Below are 24,533 nucleotides of genomic sequence, written 5' to 3' on the forward strand. Positions count from 1 at the left end.
CCGGTATAACCTGGGCATCTCCTGTATATAATTATATATATATACAGCCGGTATAACCTGGGCGTCTCCTGTATATAATTGCACATGTACAGCTGGTATAACCTGGGCATCTCCTGTATATAATTGCACATGTACAGCCGGTATAACCTGGGCGTCTCCTGTATATAATTGCACATGTACAGCCGGTATAAGGTGAGCTTAGCCCCCTTCTCTCCGTTTTACAGCACACACAGAATGGCGGTTTATTTCGGATGAATTCCCGGTAGATAATGGGGTTTCTTTCTTGGCGTTGACCTCGCTGCCGCTGGAACATGAGACCAAACGAGTGAGAATTACCAGATAATAATAGTAAATTATCGCTGGCTCCTAATCTCCAGCTTGTTACATTTCCACTATCGGCCAGTGTGCCGATGCTTCACCCCAGTACAGGGATCCTCGCTGCCATGAGTCACATTTAATTTCCCGGCTATTATCAGACACTTTACAGCTGTAACCAGAATATAAACTTCCTTTAAAGGGACAGTACATAAACAGATGCGCTCTAGAGGAAGGAATGTAACGATATTGGAGCACATGTATACGCTCAAATCCTGCCCTGATTTTTCGAACATCCGCTAATAGAACACAGAGCAGAAATAAGAAACCCGTAAACTGTCGTCCTGCAAGTGATTCCAGCGAGGCGCGAGGTTCCGCCAACCTCCGGTACTAAAACTAGTGCAGAGAAAGTAGTGTGGGTGTCATCTAAAGCATCCAATTGGATTTCAGCTGTCAGGGTTCTAGTGTTTGATTGGTTGTTGTGAGCCACTCCTCGAAAACACCGCACCGCCACCTACAGGCGGCAGTCACTCCTTACAGCTCAGTCCATGATTTTAGGGCCTATACAGTGTAAATTCATAGTATGCACATTCATCTTTATGTCCTTTTTGTTGCTTTTCAGTCTTCCAATGACGTCCAAAACAAGGTAACCTGCGCCACCTACCAATCCTGACCTGGTGTCCTGAAGGCCCCTGAGGGGTGCTGCAGACAGTCGGCGAGGGGGGCACTGCAGACAGTCCGCAGGTTATTGCACCTGTACAGGATGACTTGCTCCAGCTGACACATTCTGTCAGTGTTGTACATACGGGGAGGACAAGTTGACTCTATCAGTGATGTGACCGCCACTCTCGGCCTTAGGAGCTGCAGTCTAGCCGCAGCTTGGAGGACTCTGACGTAGGTGTTAGACCCCCTCAGTCATCACTTTCGCAGCTTCTCACTATTGCACTTAAAGTAAAGAGAAACAATATGGCGGCATTGACACCATCCAGAAATGTTACATAAAGGAAGCTGTGAAAATGCTCATTTGGCCTGCAGCTGTCAGTCCGAGGTTTGGTGCTGTACTTTGCCTGATTGCTACATTGCTGCTGTTGTTTTTACTGCCTTTGCCATGCTGCTTGTGGAGCTGCAGGTTCAGAGCTCGGTGGGTGTTACCTGGCTGTGAGAATGAGCAGATCCACAGGAGTCTGTGTCCACCTCTCCCCTTCCTTCCTCTTATCTCATACAGACATGATGAGCACCGGTTTAACTCTGCGGATCTGTATTCTCCAAAATGCTTCTGGTAGAGCTGCAGGTTCAGAGCTCGGTGGGTGTTTTCTCTGTTCCCCTGTAGCTATGCCCGTGGCTTTAGCTCATATCCTACTGCTTCGGCCTGGATTCTCTGAGGACCTGCATGAGGAGCTGCATGTTGAGGGCTCCCCCTGTTTCGTTCCTACAGACATGGTTGGGATTTCATTGTTGCTTTGAGGACCACAATTCTCTGACATGCTGCTTTGTTGCTGCAGGCTCAGCTCTCTGTGGGTGTTACCTGTAAATCTTCCCCCTCTCAGCTCTGCACTCTCGCATTTTACTCCTCCTGTCTTACACAGACATGACACGGATACCAGTTTTTGCTGCTTGTACTCTGGGGACCTGCGTTCTCTGATGTGCTGCTTGTGGAGCTGCAGGTTCAGAGCTCAGTGGGCATTACCTGCAAAGCTGTCCTCATTCCAGGCAGTGATCAAGAAAATGGTATCAAAATGTAACAACATAAAGCATTAGACATAGAACCAGAGTAAGGCCAGGCCTATAGCATGTAACTATACAACTCCCGTACGAGACTTGTAGTGTTCTTCATTTTTCTTTTTATACATTGGAGTAAACTAAAAATGGACATAACGCTGCCTCCAGCCTGTGGTATCTCCCCCCGTCCATGGATCAGTGGTCCTGATGGTCAGATTTTAGTATCTGCAGGATATTTTCCGGGTCACCTTACATTCACAGCATTTAGAAATGAGAGAAAAAAAAATTGTTATTCCCTTGGAACAAACAGGATCTGTGTAATTGTATCACACGTACACGGCTGCATTAACAGCGCTGCTCCAGATTCTCATATTCTTATCTACATCACTTCTCCAATAATTCATGAGACAAGAACACCAGAGATTTACACCATGGCGCCGGCGGTCATCACCATCTCTTACCTTATAATCTCATATTTAGTGAACCGAGGCATGCTGGTATAACCTGGGTATGTCCTGTATATAATAATGTATGTACAGCCGGTATAACCTGGGTATGTCCTGCATATAATTTATATATGTACAGCCGGTGTAACCTGAGCAACTCCTGTATATAATTATATATCTACAGCCGGTATAACCCGGGCATCTCCTGTATATAATTATATATGTGCAGCCGGTATAACCTGGGCATCCCCTGTATATAATTATATATGTACAGCCGGTATAACCTGGGCATCTCCTGTATATAATTATATATGTACAGCCGGTATAACCTGGGCATCTCCTGTATATAATTATATATGTACAGCCGGTATAACCTGGGCATCTCCTGTATATAATTATATATGTACAGCCGGTATAACCTGGGCATCTCCTGTATATAATTATATATGTACAGCCGGTATAACCTGGGCATCTCCTGTATATAATTATATATGTACAGCCGGTATAACCTGGGCATCTCCTGTATATAATTATATATGTACAGCAGATATAACCTGGGCATCTCCTGTATATAATTATATATGTACAGCCGGTATAACCTGGGCATCTCCTGTATATAATTATATATGTACAGCTGGTATAACCTGGGCATCTCCTGTATATAATTATATATGTGCAGCCGGTATAACCTGGGCATCTCCTGTATATAATTATATATGTACAGCCGGTATAACCTGGGCATCTCCTGTATATAATTATATATGTACAGCCGGTATAACCTGGGCATCTCCTGTATATAATTATATATGTACAGCCGGTGTAACCTGAGCAACTCCTGTATATAATTATATATGTACAGCTGGTATAACCTGGGTATCTCCTGTATATAATTATATATGTACAGCCGGTATAACCTGGGCATCTCCTGTATATAATTATATATGTACAGCCGGTGTAACCTGAGCAACTCCTGTATATAATTATATATGTACAGCCGGTGTAACCTGAGCAACTCCTGTATATAATTATATATCTACAGCCGGTATAACCCGGGCATCTCCTGTATATAATTATATATGTGCAGCCGGTATAACCTGGGCATCTCCTGTATATAATTATATATGTGCAGCCGGTATAACCTGGGCATCCCCTGTATATAATTATATATGTACAGCCGGTATAACCTGGACATCTCCAGTATATAATTATATATGTACAGCCGGTATAACCTGGGCATCTCCTGTATATAATTATATATGTGCAGCCGGTATAACCTGGGCATCCGCTGTATATAATTATATATGTACAGCCGGTATAACCTGGGCATCTGCTGTATATAATTATATATGTACAGCCGGTATAACCTGGGCATCTCCTGTATATAATTATATATATACAGCCGGTATAACCTGGGCATCTCCTGTATATAATTATATATGTACAGCCGGTGTAACCTGGGCATCTCCTGTATATAATTATATATGTACAGCCGGTATAACCTGGGCATCTCCTGTATATAATTATATATGTACAGCCGGTATAACCTGGGCATCTCCTGTATATAATTATATATGTACAGCCGGTATAACCTGGGTATCTCCTGTATATAATTATATATGTACAGCCGGTATAACCTGCTGTATGGTGTGCGGCCGGCGTGACCCGGGCGTCTTCTGTATATGTGGTAATGGTGTATGTGTGGCCCAGGCGTCTTCTGTATATGCGGTAATGGTGTATGTGTGGCCGGCGTGACCCGGGCGTCTCCTGTGTATACGGTAATGATGTATGTGTGGCCGGCGTGACCCGGGCATCTCCTGTGTATACGGTAATGGTGTATGTGTGGCCGGCGTGACCCGGGCGTCTCCTGTGTATACGGTAATGGTATATGTGTGGTCAGCGTGACCCGGGCGTCTCCTGTGTATACGGTAATGGTATATGTGTGGCCGGCGTGACCTGGGCGTCTCCTGTGTATACGGTAATGGTATATGTGTGGTCAGCGTGACCCGGGCGTCTCCTGTGTATACGGTAATGGTATATGTGTGGCCGGCGTGACCTGGGCGTCTCCTGTGTATACGGTAATGATGTATGTGTGGCCGGCGTGACCCGGGCGTCTCCTGTGTATACGGTAATGGTGTATGTGTGGCCGGCGTGACCCGGGCATCTCCTGTGTATACGGTAATGGTATATGTGTGGTCAGCGTGACCCGGGCGTCTCCTGTGTATACGGTAATGGTTTATGTGTGGCCGGCGTGACCTGGGCGTCTCCTGTGTATACGGTAATGATGTATGTGTGGCCGGCGTGACCCGGGCGTCTCCTGTGTATACGGTAATGGTGTATGTGTGGCCGGCGTGACCCGGGCGTCTCCTGTGTATACGGTAATGGTATATGTGTGGTCAGCGTGACCCGGGCGTCTCCTGTGTATACGGTAATGGTTTATGTGTGGCCGGCGTGACCTGGGCGTCTCCTGTGTATACGGTAATGATGTATGTGTGGCCGGCGTGACCCGGGCGTCTCCTGTGTATACGGTAATGGTGTATGTGTGGCCGGCGTGACCCGGGCGTCTCCTGTGTATACGGTAATGGTGTATGTGTGGCCGGCGTGACCCGGGCGTCTCCTGTGTATACGGTAATGGTGTATGTGTGGCCGGCGTGACCCGGGCATCTCCTGTGTATACGGTAATGGTGTATGTGCGGCCGGCGTGACTCGGGCGTCTTCTGTATATGAGGTAATGGTGTATGTGCGGCCCAGGCATCTCCTGTATATGTGGTAATGGTATATGTGTGGTCGGCGTGACCCGGGCGTCTCCTGTATATGCGGTAATGGTAGGGGCAGCACGGTGGCTCAGTGGTTAGCACTGCAGCCTTGCAGCGCTGGGGTCCTGGGTTCGAATCCCACCAAGGACCACATCTGCAAGGAGTTTGTATGTTCTCCCCGTGTTTGCGTGGGTTTCCTCCGGGTACTCCGGTTTCCTCCCACATTCCAAAGACATATACTGATAGGGAATTCAGATTGTGAGCCCCATCAGGGACAGTGATGATGATGTGTGCAAACTGTAAAGCGCTGCGGAATATGTTAGCGCTATATAAAAATAAAGATGATTATTATTATTATTATTATTATTATTATTATGTGCGGCCGGCATGGCCCAGGCGTCTCCTGTATATGCGATAATGATGTATGTGTGTCCTGAGCGTCTTCTGTATACGCGGTAATGATGTATGTGTGGCCGGCGTGACTCGGGCGTCCCCTGTGTATGCGGTAATGGTGTATGTGTAGCCTGGGCGTCTCCTGTGTATATGCAGTAATGGTATATGTGCGACCGGCATGGCCCAGGCATCTCCTGTATATGCGGTAACGGTGTATGTGCAGCCCAGGCGTCTTCTGTGTATACGGTAATGGTGTATATGCGGCCGGCGTGACCCGGGCGTCTTCTGTATATGCGGTAATGGTGTATGTGCGCCCGGGCGTCTCCTGTGTATACGGTAATGGTGTATGTGCGGCCGGCGTGACCCGGGCGTCTTCTGTATATGCGGTAATGGTGTATGTGTGGTCGGCGTGGCCCAGGCGTCTTCTGTATATGCGGTAATGGTGTATGTGTGGCCGGCGTGATCCGGGCGTCTTCTGTATATGCGGTAATGGTGTATGTGTGGCCGGCGTGATCCGGGCGTCTTCTGTATATGCGGTAATGGTGTATGTGTGGCCGGCGTGACCCGGGCGTCCCCTGTATATGCGGTAATGGTGTATGTGCGGCCGGCATGACCCAGGCGTCTCCTGTATATGCGGTAACGGTGTGTGTGCAGCCCAGGCATCTCCTGTGTATACGGTAATGGTGTATGTGCGGCCCAGGCATCTACTGTGTATACGGTAATGGTGTATGTGTGGCCGGCGTGACCAGGGCGTCCCCTGTATATGCGGTAATGGTGTATGTGTGGCCGGCGTGACCCGAGCGTCTCCTGTATATGCGTTAACGGTGTATGTGCAGCCGAGGCGTCTTCTGTGTATACGGTAATGGTGTATGTGCTGCCGGTGTGGCCCAGGTGTCTCCTGTGTATACGGTAATGGTATATGTGTGGCCGGCGTGACCCTTGCGTCTCCGGTATATGCTGTAATGGTATATGTGCGGCCGGTGTGACCCGGGCGTCTCCTGTATATGCGGCAATGGTGTATGTGCGGCCCGGGTATCTCCTGTATATGCGGTAATGGTGTATGTGCGGCCCGGGCGTCTCCTATGTATACGGTAATGGTGTATATGCGGCCGACGTGATGCGGGCGTCTTCTGTATATGCGGTAATGGTGTATGTGTGGCCCGGCATCTCCTGTATATGCGGTAATGGTGTATGGGCGGCCCAGGCATCTCTTGTATATGCGGTAATGGTGTATGTGTGGCCGGCGTGACCAGGGCGTCTTCTGTATATGCCGTAATGGTGTATGTGTGGCCTGGGCGTCTTCTGTATATGCGGTAATGGTGCATAGGCGGCTCGGTCGTCTCCTGTATATGCGGTAATGGTGTATGTGTGGCCGGCGTGACCCGGGCGTCTTCTGTATATGCGGTAATGGTGTATGTGCGGCCGGCATGGCCCAGGCGTCTCCTGTATATGCGGTAACGGTGTATGTGCAGCACAGGCGTCTTCTGTGTATACGGTAATGGTGTATGTGCGGCCCAGGCATCTCCTGTGTATACGGTAATGGTGTATGTGCGGCCGGCGTGTCCCAGGCGTCTCCTGTATATGCAGTAACGGTGTGTGTGCAGCCCAGGCGTCTCCTGTGTATATGGTAATGGTGTATGTGTGGCCGGCGTGACCCTTGCGTCTCCTGTATATGCTGTAATGGTGTATGTGCGGCCGGTGTGACCCGGGCGTCTCCTGTATATGCGGTAATGGTGTATGTGCGGCCTGGGCATCTCCTGTATATGCGGTAATGGTGTATGTGTGGCCCAGGCGTCTTCTGTATATGCGGTAATGTTGTATGTGTGGCCCGGCATCTCCTGTATATGCGGTAATGGTGTATGGGCGGCCCGGGCATCTCCTGTATATTCGGTAATGATGTATGTGTGGCCGGCATGACCAGGGCGTCTTCCTTATATGCTGTAATGGTGTATGTCTGGCCCGGGCGTCTTCTGTATATGCGGTAATGGTGTATGTGTGGCCCGGGCATCTCCTGTATATGCAGTAATGGTGTATGTGTGGCCCGGGTGTCTTCTGTATATGCGGTAATGGTGTATGTGTGGCCGGCGTGACCCGGGCGTCTCCTGTATATGCGGTAATGGTGTATGTGTGGCCGGCGTGACCCAGGCGTCTCCTGTGTGTACATACAGTAATGGTGTATGTGTGGCCTGAGCATCTCCTGCATATGCGGTAATGGTGTATGTGTGGCCCTGGCCTCTTCTGTATATGCGGTAATGGTATATGTGTGGCCCGGGCATCTTCTGTATATGCGGTAATCGTGTATGTGTGGCCGGTGTGACCCAGGCGTCTCCTGTGTGTAGATACGGTAATGGTGTATGTGTGGCCCGGGCATCTCCTGTATATGCGGTAATGGTGTATGTGTGGCCCTGGCCTCTTCTGTATATGCGGTAATGGTATATGTGTGTCCCGGGCATCTTCTGTATATGCGGTAATGGTGTATGTGTGGCCGGCGTGACCCAGGCGTCTCCTCTGTGTACATACGGTAATTGTTATGATTGAGTCACCGTAGGAGGCAAAAACAGAAATGCTAGCTAAGTCCTGAATCCAGAGAGGTTGGCAGTTATCGGATTGCAGACCCTTGAACCTATCAACACAACTAGCAGTAGCCGTGGGGGGTTCCTACGATGCCCTAGACCCCTCGATCACAGCCGGAGAATTAAATAGCCTAAAGACAGAAAGGGAAATCTAAACTGCCCTAGAGCAGACCCCAAAGCAAAAGGCAGCCCCCCACATGATGGTGAAGCAAGAAGAAAGAACACAACACAGACAGAAAGATAGACTGAGCAAAGACGGGACCCAAGCTAACTAGATAGGAAAGGACAGGAAGGCTGCTGTCTGCAATCCGTGAAAAACCCTATGAAAATAAGAGCCAACAGACTGACAGTGAAAAAGGCCCTGAAGACGCTAGGCTTCAAAAAGACTATGTCAGTACTCAGGAATATTCTGAAGACAGAGCAACCGGCAAAAGGAGAATCAGCTCACGACAGCAGGGAATGGCAGAATCCAGAAAAGCAAGGCAAACAAAAACAAAACACAAATGCTAAAAGGAAAAGAAGAAAACTTAGCTTTAGAGGAGCAGGAATCAGACTGGTTTCCTAGAAGTCCACAGAGAAATCACCCGCAGGGCAGAAAGGCGTCGGCAGCCTTATATCCAGTCCGTGACTCCACTCAGCCAGTCATCATCATTAGGCTCAGGTGCCTGATAATCAGGCTCGTTACCTTCCTTTACCAGAATAGGGAGTTCACCAGACCTCAGTGACGAAGGGGAAAATGAACTCACAACAGGTAATGGTGTATGTGTGGCCCGGGCATCTCCTGTATATGCGGTAATGGTGTATGTGTGGCCCGGGCGTCTTCTGTATATGCGGTATTGGTGTATGTGCGGCCCGGGCATATTCTGTATATGCGGTAATGGTGTATGTGCGGCCGGCGTGACCCGGGTGTCTCCTGTGTATACGGTAATGGTGTATGTGCGGCCCGGGCATCTCTTGTATATGCGGTAATGGTGTATGTGTTACCCGGGCATCTCCTGTATATGCGGTAATGGTGTATGTGTGGCCCGGGCATCTTCTGTATATGCGGTAATGGTGTATGTGCGGCCGGCGTGACCCGGGCGTCTCCTGTGTATACGGTAATGGTGTATGTGTTACCCGGGCATCTCCTGTATATGCGGTAATGGTGTATGTGCGGCCCGGGCATCTCCTGTATATGCGGTAATGGTGTATGTGTTACACGGGCATCTCCTGTATATGCAGTAATGGTGTATGTGTGGCCCGGGCATCTTCTGTATATGCGGTAATGGTGTATGTGCGGCCGGCGTGACCCGGGCGTCTCCTGTGTATACGGTAATGGTGTATGTGTTACCCAGGCATCTCCTGTATATGCGGTAATGGTGTATGTGCGGCCCGGGCATCTCCTGTATATGCGGTAATGGTGTATGTGTTACCCGGGCATCTCCTGTATATGCGGTAATGGTGTATGTGTGGCCCGGGCGTCTTCTGTATATGCGGTAATGGTGTATGTGCGGCCGGCATGACCCGGGCGTCTCCTGTGTATACGGTAATGGTGTATGTGTTACCCGGGCATCTCCTGTATATGCGGTAATGGTGTATGTGCGGCCCGGGCATCTCCTGTATATGCGGTAATGGTGTATGTGTGGCCCGGGCATCTCCTGTATATGCGGTAATGGTGTATGTGTGGCCCGGGCGTCTTCTGTATATGCGGTAATGGTGTATGTGCGGCCCGGGCATATTCTGTATATGCGGTAATGGTGTATTTGCGGCCGGCGTGACCCGGGTGTCTCCTGTGTATACGGTAATGGTGTATGTGCGGCCCGGGCATCTCCTGTATATGCGGTAATGGTGTATGTGTTACCCGGGCATCTCCTGTATATGCGGTAATGGTGTATGTGCGGCCGGCGTGACCCGGGCGTCTCCTGTGTATACGGTAATGGTGTATGTGTTACCCGGGCATCTTCTGTATATGCGGTAATGGTGTATGTGCGGCCGGCGTGACCCGGGCGTCTCCTGTGTATACGGTAATGGTGTATGTGTTACCCGGGCATCTCCTGTATATGCGGTAATGGTGTATGTGTTAAACGGGCATCTCCTGTATATGCAGTAATGGTGTATGTGTGGCTGGCGTGACCCAGGCGTCTCCTGTGTATACATACGGTAATGGTGTATGTGTGGCCCGGGCATCTCCTTTATATGCGGTAATGGTGTATGTGTGGCCCTGGCCTCTTTTGTATATGCGGTAATGGTATATGTGTGGCCGGCGTGACCCGGGTGTCTCCTGTATATGCAGTAATGGTATATGAGTGGCCAGCGTGACCCGGGCGTCTCCTGTATATGCGGTAATGGTGTATGTGTGGCCTGGGCGTCTCCTGTGTATACGGTAATGGTATATGTGTGGCCGGCGTCACCCGGGCGTCTCCTTTATATGCAGTAATAATAGCATATGTGTAGCCGGCTTGACCTGGGCGTCTCCTGTTTATGCGGTAATGGTATATGTGTGACCGGCGTGACCCTGATGTCTTCTATATATTCAGTACTGGTGTATGTGTGGCCTTGGCGTCTCCTGTGTATACGGTAATGGTATATAGAATCATAGAATCGTAGAGTTGGAAGGGACCTCCTGGGCCATCTGGTCCAACCCCCTGCTCAAAGCAGGATTCGCTAAATCATCCCAGTCAGATGTCTGTCCAGCCTCTATTTGAAAACTTCCATTGAAGGAGAACTCACCACTTCTCGTGGCAGCCTGTTCCACTCATTGATTACTCTAACTGTCAAAAAGTTTTTTCTAATATCTAATCTGTGTCTCCTCCCATTCAGTTTCATCCCATTGCTTCTAGTCTTTCCTTGTGCAAATGAGAATAAAGTTGATCCTTCTACAATGTGACAGCCCTTTAGATATTTGTAGACAGCTATTAAGTCTCCTCTCAGTCTTCTCTTTTGCAAACTAAACATTCCCAAATCCTGCAACCTTTCCTCATAAGACAGGGTTTGCAGACAGGTCACCATTCTGGTCGCTCTTTTCTGAACTTGCTCCAGTTTGTTGATGTCTTTTTTAAAATGTGGTGCCCAAAACTGGACACAATATTCCAGATGAGGTCTGACCAAAGAGGAGTAGAGGGAAATAATGACTTCACGTGATCTAGACTGTATGCTTCTGTTAATGCATCCTAGAATTGCATTTGCTTTTTTGCTGCTGCATCACACTGTTGACTCATATTCAGTCTGTGATCTATTAGTATACCCAAGTCTTTTTCACATGTGCTGTTGCTTAGCTCTATTCCTCCCATTCTGTATATGCATTTTTCATTTTTATTGCCCAGATGTAGTACTTTGCATTTCTCCCTGTTAAAAACCGTTCTGTTAGTTGCTGCCCACTTCTCCAGTTTATTTAAATCTTTTTGAATCCTCTCTCTCTCTTCTCTAGTATTAGCTATCCCTCCTAGCTTTGTGTCATCAGCAAATTTAATCAGTTTACCCTCAATTCCTTCATCTAAATCGTTGATAAAGATGTTGAACAATACAGGGCCCAGGACAGAGCCCTGTGGTACCCCACTTGAGACATTCTTCCAACTGGATGTGCAGCCATTTACGACCACTCTTTGGGTCCGATCACTAAGCCAGTTATGAATCCACCTAACAGTTGCCTTGTCCATTCCATACTTAGTCATTTTTTCAATAAGGATTGTATGAGAGACTTTGTCAAATGCTTTGCTGAAGTCAAGATATACTATATCTACAGCATTTCCCTGATCCACCCAATCAGTGATTCCGTCATAGAAGGAAATTAAGTTAGTCTGACATGACTTATTAGTTACAAACCCATGCTGACTCTGTTTAATCACTTCATTCTTATCCAGGTATTGACATACATGTTGTTTAATAATTTGTTCAAAGATCTTTCCTGGTATAGAAGTCAGACTCACCGGCCTATAGTTGCCTGGGTCCACCTTCTTCCCCTTTTTGAAGATAGGAACAACATTTGCTCTTCTCCAGTCTTCTGGCACTTCTCCTGTTCTCCAAGAATTTTCAAAGATTATGGAGAGGGGTTCAAAAATTTCTTCTGCTATCTCCTTCAGTACTCTGGGGTGTAATTCATCTGGACCTGGAGACTTGAATTCATTTAGGTTAGCTAAGTGTTTCCTCACTATCTTTCTGTTTATAGATATCCTGGATTCTTCTATTCCCTTAATAGGACAGTGAATAACAGTTGATGTTACATTTCCTTTCTGAGAGAAAACAGATGCAAAATAGGAATTTAAAAGTTCGCCCTTCTCAACATCCTGTCTTACCATTTCATCATTTTCATCCTGTAAAAATCCTATAGCATCTTTGACTTTTCTTTTACTTTTGATATATCCCCAAAATCCTTTATTATTGCTTTTGACATCTCTTGCAAGCCTCAATTCATTTTCAGCTTTACTAATCTGATTTGTGCCCTGCAGGTTCTGCAGACAGCATTATATTCTTCTTTAGATATGCCTCCCTCTTTCCATTTTATAAACATTTTTTCTTCCTTTTTAGCATGTGCTTAAGTTCTGTGTTCATCCATCCTGGTTTCCTTAAATGCTTCCTATTCTTCCCTCTTTTCGGAATTGTTAACAACTGTGCTTTGAGAATTTCATTTTTCAAGATTTCCCATCCTTCCTGGACATTTTTGTCTTTAAGGATATCCAGCCATTGGATCCCTCCAATTATCTTTCTGAATCCCTTAAAATCTGCCTTTCTGAAATCTAACCTTGACGTCTGAGTCTTCACAGGTCTTCCGCCTCTAGTTATCCAAAATTCTAAAATAGCATGGTCGCTACCTCCTAGGGTTCCAGCCACTTTTACCTCCTCAACCATTTCCTCCCTGTTTATAAGGATTAGATCCAAGGTAGCAGTTCCCCTTGTTTTCTCCCTTACCTTTTGGAAGATAAAGTTGTCAGCAAGAGAGGATAAGAATTTCCTTGACCTGTTAGTTTTGCCTGAGAGAGATTCTCAGATGTGTGACCGGCGTGACCCGGGCGTCTCCTCTAGATGCGGTAATGGTGTATGTGTGGCCGGCGTGACCCTGATGTCTTCTATATACAGTCATATGTAAAAGTTTGGGCACCCCTATTAATATTAACCTTTTTTCTTTATAACAATTTTGGTTTTTGCAACAGGTATTTCAGTTTCATATATCTAATAACTGATGGACTCAGTTATATTTCTGGATTCAAATGAGGTTTATTGTACTAACAGAAAATGTTCAATCTGCATTTAAACAAAATTTGACCGGTGCAAAAGTATGGGCACCCTTATCATTTTCTTGATTTGAACACTCCTAACTACTTTTTACTGACTTCCTGAAGCACTAAATTGGTTTTGTAACCTCATTGAGCTTTGAACTTCATAGCCAGGTGTATCAAATCATGAGAAAAGGTATTTAAGGTGGCCACTTGCAAGTAGTTCTCCTATTTGATTCTCCTATGAAGAGTGGCATCATTGGCTCCTCAAAACAACTCTCAAATGATCTGAAAACAAAGATTATTCAACATAGCTTTTCAGGGGAAGGATACAAAAAGTTGTCTCAGAGATTTAACCTGTCAGTTTCCACTGTGAGGAACATAGTAAGGAAATGGAAGAACACAGGTACAGTTCTTGTTAAGCCCATAAGTGGCAGGCCAAGAAAAATATCAGAAAGGCAGAGAAGAAGAATGGTGCGCACAGTCAAGGACAATCCACAGACCACCTCCAAAGACCTGCAGCATCATCTTGCTGCAGATGGTGTCACTGTGCATCGGTCAACAATACAGCGCATGCATAACGCCTTTTTGTATGACCAAACAACTCAATCTTTGTTTCATCAGTTCACAGGACCTTCTTCCAAAATTTAACTGGCTTGTCCAAATGTGCTTTTGTATACCTCAGACGACTCTGTTTGTGGCGTGCTTGCAGAAACAGCTTCTTTCGCATCACTCTCCCATACAGCTTCTCCTGGTGCAAAGTGCGCTGTATTGTTGACCGATGCACAGTGACACCATCTGCAGCAAGATGATGCTGCCGGTCTTTGGAGGTGGTCTGTGGATTGTCCTTGACTGTTCTCACCATTCTTCTTCTCTGCCTTTCTGATATTTTTCTTGGCCTGCCACTTCTGGGCTTAACAAGAACTGTACCTGTGTTCTTCCAATTCCTTACTATGTTCTCACAGTGGAAACTGACAGGTTAAATCTCAGAGACAACTTTTTGTATCCTTCCCCTGAAAAGCTATGTTGAATAATCTTTGTTTTCAGATCATTTGAGAGTTGTTTTGAGGAGCCCATGATGCCACTCTTCATAGGAGAATCAAATAGGAGAACTACTTGCAAGTGGCCACTTTAAATACCTTTTCTCATGATTTGATACACCTGGCTATGAAGTTCAAAGCTCAATGAGGTTACAAAACCAATTTAGTGCTTCAGGAAGTCAGTAAAAAGTAGTTAGGAGTGTTCAAATCAAGAAAATGAAAAGGGTGCCCATACTTTTGCACCGGTCAAATTTTGCTTAAATGCAGATTGCACATTTTCTGTTAGTACAATAAACCTCATTTGAATCCAGAAATATAACTGAGTCCATCAGTTATTAGATATATGAAACTGAAATACCTGTTGCAAAAACCAAAATTGTTATAAAGAAAAAAGGTTAATATTAATAGGGGTGCCCAAACTTTTACATATGACTGTATGCAGTAATGGTGTATGTGTTGCCTGGGTGTCTCCTGTGTATACGGTAATGGTATATGAGTGGCCGGCGTGACCCGAGCGTCTCCTGTATATGCGGTAATAGTATATGTGTGGCCGGTGTGACCCTGATGTCTTCTATATATGCGGTAATGGTGTATGTGTGGCCTGGGCATCTCCTTTGTATACGGTAATGGTATATGAGTGGCCGGCGTGACCCGGGCGTCTCCTGTATATGCCATAATGGTATATGTGCGGCCGGCGTGACCCTGATGTCTTCTATATATGCGGTAATGGTGTATGTGTGGCCTGGGCATCTCTTCTGTATACGGTAATGGTATATGAGTGGCCGGCGTGACCCGGGCGTCTCCTGTATATGCGATAATGGTATATGTGCGGCCAGGGTGACCCTGATGTCTTCTATATATGCGGTAATGGTGTATGTGTGGCCGGCGTGACCCGGGCGTCTCCTGTGTATACGGTAATGGCATATGTGTGACTGGCGTGACCCGGGCATCTCCTGTATATGCGGTAATGGTGTATGTGTGGCCGGCATGACCCTGATGTCTTCTATATATGTGGTAATGGTGTATGTGTGGCCTGGGCATCTCCTGTGTATACGGTAATGGTATATGTGTGGCCGGCGTGACCTGGGCTTCTCCTGTATATGCGGTAATGGTGTATGTGTGACCCAGGCGTCTCCTGTATATGCAGTAATGGTGTATGTGTGGCCGGCTTGACCCAGGCGTCTCCTCTATATGCGGTAATGGTATATGTGTGCGGCCGGCGTGACCTGGGCATCTCCTGTATATGCGGTAATGGTGTATGTGTGGCCGGCGTGACCCTGATGTCTTCTATATATGCGGTAATGGTGTATGTGTGGCCTGGGCGTCTCCAGTGTATACGGTAATGGTATATGTGTGGCCGGCGTGACCCGGGCGTCTCCTGTATATGCGGTAATGGTATATGTGCGGCCGGCGTGACCCGGGCGTCTCCTGTATATGCGGTAATGGTGTATGTGTGGCCGGCGTGGCCCTGATGTCTTCTATATATGCGGTAATGGTGAATGTGTGGCCTGGGCGTCCCCTATGTATACAGTAATGGTATATGTGCGACCGGCGTGACCCAGGCATCTCCTCTATATGCGGTAATGGTATGTGCGGTCGGCGTGACCCGGGTGTCTCCTGTATATGCGGTAATGATGTATGTGCAGCCGGCATGGCCCTGATGTGTTCTATATATGTGGTAATGGTATATGTGCGGCCGGCGTGACCCGGGCATCTCCTGTATATGTGGTAATGGTGTATGTGTGGCCGGCGTGGCCCTGATGTCTTCTATATATGCGGTAATGGTGTATGTGCGGCCTGGGCGTCCCCTATGTATACAGTAATGGTATATGTGCGACCGGCGTGACCCAGGCATCTCCTGTATATGCGGTAATGGTATGTGCGGTCGGCGTGACCCGGGTGTCTCCTGTATATGCGGTAATGATGTATGTGCGGCCGGCATGGCCCTGATGTGTTCTATATATGCGGTAATGGTGTATGTGTGGCCGGCTTGACCCAGGCGTCTCCTCTATATGCGGTAATGGCATATGTGTGCGGCCGGCGTGACCTGGGCGTCTCCTGTATATGCAGTAATGGTGTATGTGTGGCCGGCTTGGCCCTGATGTGTTCTGTATATGCAGTAATGGTGTATGTGTGGCCTGGGCGTCTCCTCTATATGCGGTAATGGTATATGTGTGGCCGGCGTGACCCGGGTGTCTCCTGTATATGCGGTAATGGTGTATGTGTGGCCCGGGCATCTTCTGTATATGCGGTAATGGTGTATGTGTGGCCGGCGTGACCCGGGTGTCTCCTGTATATGCGGTAATGGTGTATGTGTGGCCCGGGCATCTTCTGTATATGCGGTAATGGTGTATGTGTGGCCGGCGTGACCCGGGTGTCTCCTGTATATGCGGTAATGGTGTATGTGTGACCTGGGCGTCTCCTCTGTATACGGTAATGGTGTATGTGTGGCCGGCTTGACCCAGGCGTCTCCTCTATATGCGGTAATGGTATATGTGTGCGGCCGGCGTGACTTGGGCGTCTCCTGTATATACGGTAATGGTGTATGTGCGGCCGGCATGGCCCTGATGTGTTCTATATATGCGGTAATGGTGTATGTGCTGCCTGGGCGTCTCCTCTGTATACAGTAATGGTGTATGTGTGGCCGGCTTGACCCAGGCGTCTCCTCTTTATGCGGTAATGGTATATGTGTGCGGCCGGCGTGACCTAGGCGTCTCCTGTATATACGGTAATGGTGTATGTGCGGCCGGCATGGCCCTGATGTGTTCTATATATGCGGTAATGGTGTATGTGCTACCGGCGTGACCTGGGCGTCTCCTCTGTATACGGTAATGGTGTATGTGCGGCCGGCTTGACCCAGGCGTCTCCTCTATATGCGGTAATGGTATATGTGTGCGGCCGGCGTGACCTGGGCGTCTCCTGTATATACGGTAATGGTGTATGTGCGGCCGGCATGGCCCTGATGTGTTCTATATATGCGGTAATGGTGTATGTGCTGCCTGGGCGTCTCCTCTGTATACGGTAATGGTGTATGTGTGGCCGGCTTGACCCAGGCGTCTCCTCTATATGCGGTAATAGTATATGTGTGCGGCCGGCGTGACCTGGGCGTCTCCTGTATATACGGTAATGGTGTATGTGCGGCCGGCATGGCCCTGATGTGTTCTATATATGCGGTAATGGTGTATGTGCTGCCTGGGCGTCACCTCTGTATACGGTAATGGTGTATGTGCGGCCGGCATGGCCCTGATGTGTTCTATATATGCGGTAATGGTGTATGTGCTGCCGGCGTGACCTGGGCGTCTCCTCTGTATACGGTAATGGTGTATGTGCGGCCGGCTTGACCCAGGCGTCTCCTCTATATGCGGTAATGGTATATGTGTGCGGCCGGCGTGACCTGGGCGTCTCCTGTATATACGGTAATGGTGTATGTGCGGCCGGCGTGGCCCTGATGTGTTCTATATATGCGGTAATGGTGTATGTGCTGCCTGGGCGTCTCCTCTGTATACGGTAATGGTATACGTGTGGCCGGCGTGACCCGGGCGTCTCCTGTATATGCTGTAATGGTATATGTGTGGCCGGCGTGACCCGGGCATCTCCTGTATATGCGGTAATGGTGTATGTGCGGCCTGGGCGTCTCCTCTGTATACGGTAATGGTATACGTGTGGCCGGCGTGACCCGGGCATCTCCTGTATATGATGCAGTAACTGTGTATATGCGGCCGGCGCGGCCTGGGCATCTCCTTGGCCCCGCCGGGTCTGCAGTCCCTCGGGTGTCGGTCAGTCGTACTTTTAGGGAAAGTCTCCATGGTCTGGATTGTCGGCGCTTTGGACGGAGCGGAAACCCCGCTCTGCCCAAAGTGCTGCCCCCTTCTGTACGCACGGTGATGTGTTTATTGAACACATCCAGAATTGCCGCACCCTATACATAGGTCTGTGCTGCGGTCTAGAAACACATGCCGCGTGTCCGGAAATGTAGGGCCGCCGGATGCGTGTTTGCACGCATAGTGGAGACGAGATTTGATAAAATCCCCTCCACTATGCCTTAACATCTGAACACTGCGGATTGAACGCTGTAGCTGTACGCGGCGTTCAATCTACAGCTAATCCGGTCCGTGGAAACATACCCTTACCGTCCACCCACCCTTTACTTCTCTTTTCAGGCAGAGTCCAGTGTGCAGAAAGCCTCCGTGGACGCGGCGCGCACCACCCAGCAGCTGGAGGAGGTGATCGATAACTTTCAGCATCAGAAAATCAAAGACCTGCAGGTAACGACCGGGAGGCGCGGAACTGCTGATTGTTTCTAAGGGAAACGATCAGCGCTTTGTAATGACCTTCCTTTAGAGCTTGATGAATTGAACCTCAGCTCGGCAGTGCTGACTGACACGAAAACCAGTGCAGCATATCTGCTGGGGTTATGGGGGTCTCCTTCGGCCGAGGACACGGGGGATTTAATTATTTTAGGAAACATTGAAAACTTTTCTTTCATCTAGAAAATCTTTTCCGATTTCCTGACTGTGGAGATGATATTTCACGCCCGAGCGCTGGAGGTTTATACCAGCGCCTTCCACGGACTGCAGGACTGTGACCTGGAGAGAGACATGGAGGTAACGGACAGTCGGCCGCGGATGATGAGGGTTCCCACGCGTCTCAGGATGGTGGATATTAATCTATTCATTTGGTTTTCAGGATTTTCGGTCAAAGATTCATATAAACACCGGGACCCAGGACGCTCGACCTGTCCCCGCCACCAACATCTCCTCCAACACCACGTGGCACACGAGCAGCATGGTGAGATGGGGGCAAATATCTGTTCCTGGGAAAGTTGGGTGGCAGCAGCAATGTGGGCTATTGGGGATGTAAAAATAGGCCAACACTAAGCCGTGTAGGAACCTGGGAAAGCCCGGGTGACTATAATTGCCACATGATACAGGCTCAAGGGTGGCACACAGCTTTCCTAGACCCCTGAAAGACAAAACTTCTTTGTTCTGGAACCACCATGGGCACCAGTACAGCTCCTACAGTGCAGGCCATGAAGTGATGCTGCTGTGACATGCAGGAGCCTTGAAAAGAGGGATGACAACGCTTATTGCGTCCATCTGCAGTTTCGGCACGGGTTGTCACCTGGCTTTTCTGTAACTCATTTTGGAGGATCTGGTTTACTCCAAGTGGCAGTTTATTGAAGGGTTAAAAAAATAAAGTGCCGACATTTCCTGACTTTTCCCCTAAGGAAGGTAATAATCCTCTCGGCACGATCGGCGCTCACATGAATCACCGCGCCGGTAAGTGAGAAGGGTTTCAGGAAATTAAAAAACGTGCAACCGAGAATTGGCGGTGCGCAGCGTGAAGCCGCGAGAGGCAAGACAAAGACGCAGGACGGCGGCAGATTCGCTGGTCTGGAAGCGGCCGCCCGCTGGGTGTAATTACTGCTTACACGCTGAGGGCCGGAGATCAGCGGATGCATGGAAATTACAGAGTCGCTGTCATCCTCCTCTGCCGCTGCACTGGCGGCTTGTATGATTGTGCGGAGCAGGGAGGCGGCTCCAGGGTCTGCTGGGGGCACTTTGCTTATTCTCAGCAGCTTTTCTATGTCATCGTAAACTCTAATTAGACGCCTCCAGTTTTATCTTTTTCCTCCAATACAAATAATTGTCTCGTTTTGGGTATTCAGCTCCGATGCAGACTTGTCACTATGGCGGCTGACTGCACAAACCATTGAAACCCTCTGCAGTTTCTATACACAAATGTTCCTCTTTTTTCCTTCATTATTTAGAGAATGTAGAAGAGTAACAAGGTATGTTGTCTTCTACTCCACTCACAGCCAGAGCTGCATTAAAAAAAAAATCCCACTGGCTGTTTAAAAAAATGCATCACGGTATCTGCACATTCTCCGATCAGACATGTCACCGATGCAATCTGAGCAGCCAGATGCCGCTGCTCTCTGGAAACCAGCAGAATTCTGGATGCAGCTTTGGATGTGACTAGAGCCCAGATAAAGAAAGCGGATCTAGAAAGTAACTGCAGCAATCAGGACAATAATGGGAGTTGTAGTTTTACAGCTGTGATCATCCTGCGACCTCTCTTGCAGAGCCTGGCGAGCACCGTGAAGCGACAGCAGCCTGTGGATGATGAGGATGATAGTGATGAGGAATCTGAGGATGATGACGACTACAGGGAGCGCAGGAAACAGTATTATTCTAAAGTGCGGAAGTAAGCGGAGTGATGGCGCTGCTGCCCGGATTAACGCTGGCGCCATCAGACCATCGGGCAGGAGCGATGCCAACATCATGGTGGACACTGGTGCAATCACTGGCAGATATCAGGAGCTGCGGCGCTGCACAAAAACCGCTCCAGTCCAAATGGAGATCGATCAGGCGGATCCCAGAAGGAAATTCTTCATGTTCTGAAGTCTTCACCATCTTCCTAGATCTCTGCTTGCGGTCAGTGACTGACCATTAACAACTTTCTAAATCCTGCAGCCATTTCACAGCTGAGTGTTTGTTACAATGAGTCCCGTCCTCTGGTTTCCAGACTGACGCCTGTAATTGAAGCGGTTTTCATAGGGTCCGTAACCCAGCTGCCTTGTAGTTGTATCCTAGGGTGGTCTTTGGTTTATCAGAACCACAGGGGGTCTCGGTGCTAATATGGTGCACAGTGAATGTATCCAACAGGAGAGGATTGTCAACACTGGACACATTGTAACACACCCTCAGCTGTGAGAAGTGTTCATATTCTTACTTGCATTCAGAGGTCTAACACTTACTGACAGCAAGCAGACATGGTGAAGACTACTCCAGTCACAGCTAAAGCAGAGCCAGAGGGTTCCTGGCTGTCACGTCCGTTTCTGTCCGTTCAGATCTGCTGACACAATAGTAACTTTTCGTAGAATTCCGCAGCAGCTTTGGATGTGATTGGAGTAGAGAGTAATTTTCTGATAATTTTTGAAGATCTGATATATAAAGGTGTTGTGAACAGACTGTACGTGTGCGGCCCCTGAATACCTCGCTCTCCGGTTTCCTGGCCTGTCGGAGGGCTGTCTGCACGCCTCTCCGGAGATCAGAGGGATGCTTATTTTCGGAGGGATGTTGGAAGTTCCTCTTTGTCGCTCTGTGTGTATTTTTCTAGTCTGGGAATGAGACGCTGCAGTCGGATAGAATTATGTCTCATGGCGCAAAAGTAATCGCTTCCTGCCGCCAGAGGCGGGGGAGCCGTGTGCAGGAGCGGTGCCGTCGCTCTGTGTCAGGAGGGTGGGGAGCAGCCGCGTGCAAAACTGTACAAAGATTTATTTTGTCAAATAGAAATAAAACATTTCTGAGAAGTCGTTTTTATCTCATTATTGGATGAAGAAGTGAAAAAATAATTTATTGTATGAAATTTACAAAAGTAGAAAAAGCGTCTGCTTCACTCTCCCTCCTCCAGAATCCTGGAACTTTACTGACCCAAAACCAAAGAAACATCAGCTCCAAACCAGTATGTGTCTGTGGTGTTACATAGGACTGCAGGTGACATCTACTACATTATCTGTACTCAGTTATTACTGTTATCTCTGGTGATACATAGGACTGCAGGTGACATCTACTACATTATCTGTACTCAGTTATTACTGTTATCTCTGGTGATACATAGGACTGCAGGTGACATCTACTACATTATATGTACTCAGTTATTACTGTTATCTGTGGTGTTACATAGGACTGCAGGTGACATCTACTACATTATATGTACTCAGTTATTATTGTTATCTGTGGTGTTACATAGGACTGCAGGTGACATCTACTACATTATCTGTACTCAGTTATTACTGTTATCTCTGGTGATACATAGGACTGCAGGTGACATCTACTACATTATATGTACTCAGTTATTACTGTTATCTGTGGTGTTACATAGGACTGCAGGTGACATCTACTACATTATATGTACTCAGTTATTATTGTTATCTGTGGTGTTACATAGGACTGCAGGTGACAGCTACTACATTATATGTACTCAGTTATTATTGTTATCTGTGGTGTTACATAGGACTGCAGGTGACATCTACTACATTATCTGTACTCAGTTATTACTGTTATCTCTGGTGATACATAGGACTGCAGGTGACATCTACTACATTATCTGTACTCAGTTATTACTGTTATCTCTGGTGATACATAGGACTGCAGGTGACATCTACTACATTATCTGTACTCAGTTATTACTGTTATCTCTGGTGATACATAGGACTACAGGTGACATCTACTACATTATATGTACTCAGTTATTACTGTTATCTGTGGTGTTACATAGGACTGCAGGTGACATCTACTACATTATATGTACTCAGTTATTATTGTTATCTGTGGTGTTACATAGGACTGCAGGTGACATCTACTACATTATCTGTACTCAGTTATTACTGTTATCTGTGGTGTTACATAGGACTGCAGGTGACATCTACTACATTATATGTACTCAGTTATTATTGTTATCTGTGGTGTTACATAGGACTGCAGGTGACATCTACTACATTATCTGTACTCAGTTATTACTGTTATCTCTGGTGATACATAGGACTGCAGGTGACAGCTACTACATTATATGTACTCAGTTCTCACAGTTAATGTAGTAGATCTCACCTACAGTCCTATGTAACACCACAGATAACAGCAATAACTGAGTACATATAATGTAGTAGATATCACCTGCAGTCCTATGTAACACCACAGATAACAGCAATAACTGAGTACATATAATGTAGTAGATATCACCTGCAGTCCTATGTAACACCACAGATAACAGCAATAACTGAGTACATCTCACCTACAGTCCTATGTAACACCACAGATAACTGAGTACAGCCATCACTGTTATCACGGTTATCTGTGGTGTTACATAGGACTGCAGGTGACATCTACTACATTATCTGTACTCAGTTATTACTGTTATCTCTGGTGATACATAGGACTGCAGGTGACAGCTACTACATTATATGTACTCAGTTCTCACAGTTAATGTAGTAGATCTCACCTACAGTCCTATGTAACACCACAGATAACAGCAATAACTGAGTACATATAATGTAGTAGATCTCACCTACAGTCCTATGTAACACCACAGATAACAGTGATGGCTGTACTCAGTTATCAATGTTATCTGGTGTTACATAGGACTGCAGGTGACACCTACTCTGCAGGAATCAGGAAATGGGAATTTGTGGTGACATTAGTTGGTCAGTAGCATGTAACTATGATGATGTGGGGGGTTTGGATCGGAGGGGCTGCTGCTCTCTGCAGCATCTGGAGATGGCCGCCGTCCACGCCACATCTCATATCAGGAAGTTTTCCTCCACCATTGTTTGCATTGACAAATTCTTCTTTCCAATTTCTGATCGCAAAATCTTCACAAACTACAAATTTGGAGAAAAAGACAACAATCTGGGGTTAATGATCGCGGCCGCGTGAGCTTTGTGCCCCTGGGGAAGAATGAGATATCGAAGTGAGAAATGAGGTGAGTGATGATCACGATGACCCCTCAGCCAGCAGGCCATAACCTGCCCCCCACCCCATCTCAAAACTCGGGCAGAATTAGTTTGGGTTCTGGATTTTAGGCCATGTCCCCACGGACAGCGTTCTGTTATGCCGATGTCTACAACATAATAAGCAAAGTGCTCGGATTAGTGCAGCGATTCTGTATGTTACAGGGGTTGTCCAGGCCTGGGGGGCTCAGGTCTGCAGAGTGTCTGCTGTCAGAACCGTAAGTTGATGATTTGCATACAAGCAGTCACCTGCATACTAGACCTGCATGGCCTTTCTCAATACAAATGAATTAGTTGAGGCCGGACACGTCTAGTCTGCATGTGGCCAGAAAAATGCAAAACTCATACCTGTGGTCACATGACTGCCCACTCCTGGCGCATCCTGACAGTGCTCACTGATGATTCACAAGGCTGCAGTCGTATTGAATGACTGCAGACTTGACCCTAAGCCTGGACAACCCTTTTAAAATAACAATTGTGCTTTTTTTTTTTTTTCAGGCTCCCCAGAGAAGCCTGTAAGAAAAAAAAACGTGCCAAAAACCGCAGTTCATCAGCTGAAGCTTCAGGAAGTAAGTCTAGTGCATGTGTGCCCCC

At 47.6% G+C, this 24,533-nt stretch overlaps 2 protein-coding genes across 4 annotated transcripts in view; one reads left to right on the forward strand and one right to left on the reverse strand.

Annotated features, from left to right (window-relative positions):
* Positions 1-21,743, forward strand: part of CIBAR2 (CBY1 interacting BAR domain containing 2) — a 31,111-nt gene extending 9,368 nt beyond the window's left edge. The window contains exons 6-9 of the mRNA XM_073554908.1: positions 18,589-18,693; positions 18,919-19,032; positions 19,115-19,216; positions 20,514-21,743. Of these exons, the coding sequence (XP_073411009.1) occupies positions 18,589-18,693; positions 18,919-19,032; positions 19,115-19,216; positions 20,514-20,639 (447 nt within the window). The 3' untranslated portion in view covers positions 20,640-21,743. The remainder of the gene's footprint in view (positions 1-18,588; positions 18,694-18,918; positions 19,033-19,114; positions 19,217-20,513) is intronic.
* A 1,536-nt stretch (positions 21,744-23,279) lies between these two features.
* LOC141058710 (meckelin-like) overlaps positions 23,280-24,533 on the reverse strand; it is a 30,285-nt gene continuing 29,031 nt past the window's right edge. For all 3 annotated transcript variants that reach the window (XM_073554905.1, XM_073554904.1, XM_073554906.1), the window contains one exon: positions 23,280-23,810. In XM_073554905.1, coding sequence (XP_073411006.1) covers positions 23,730-23,810 — 81 coding nt within the window. In that variant the 3' untranslated portion in view covers positions 23,280-23,729. The remainder of the gene's footprint in view (positions 23,811-24,533) is intronic.

Source organism: Dendrobates tinctorius, unplaced genomic scaffold (genome assembly GCF_039654945.1).
Source record: "Dendrobates tinctorius isolate UK_male_01 unplaced genomic scaffold, ASM3965494v1 ptg000214l, whole genome shotgun sequence".
Taxonomy (NCBI): Eukaryota; Metazoa; Chordata; class Amphibia; order Anura; family Dendrobatidae; genus Dendrobates; species Dendrobates tinctorius.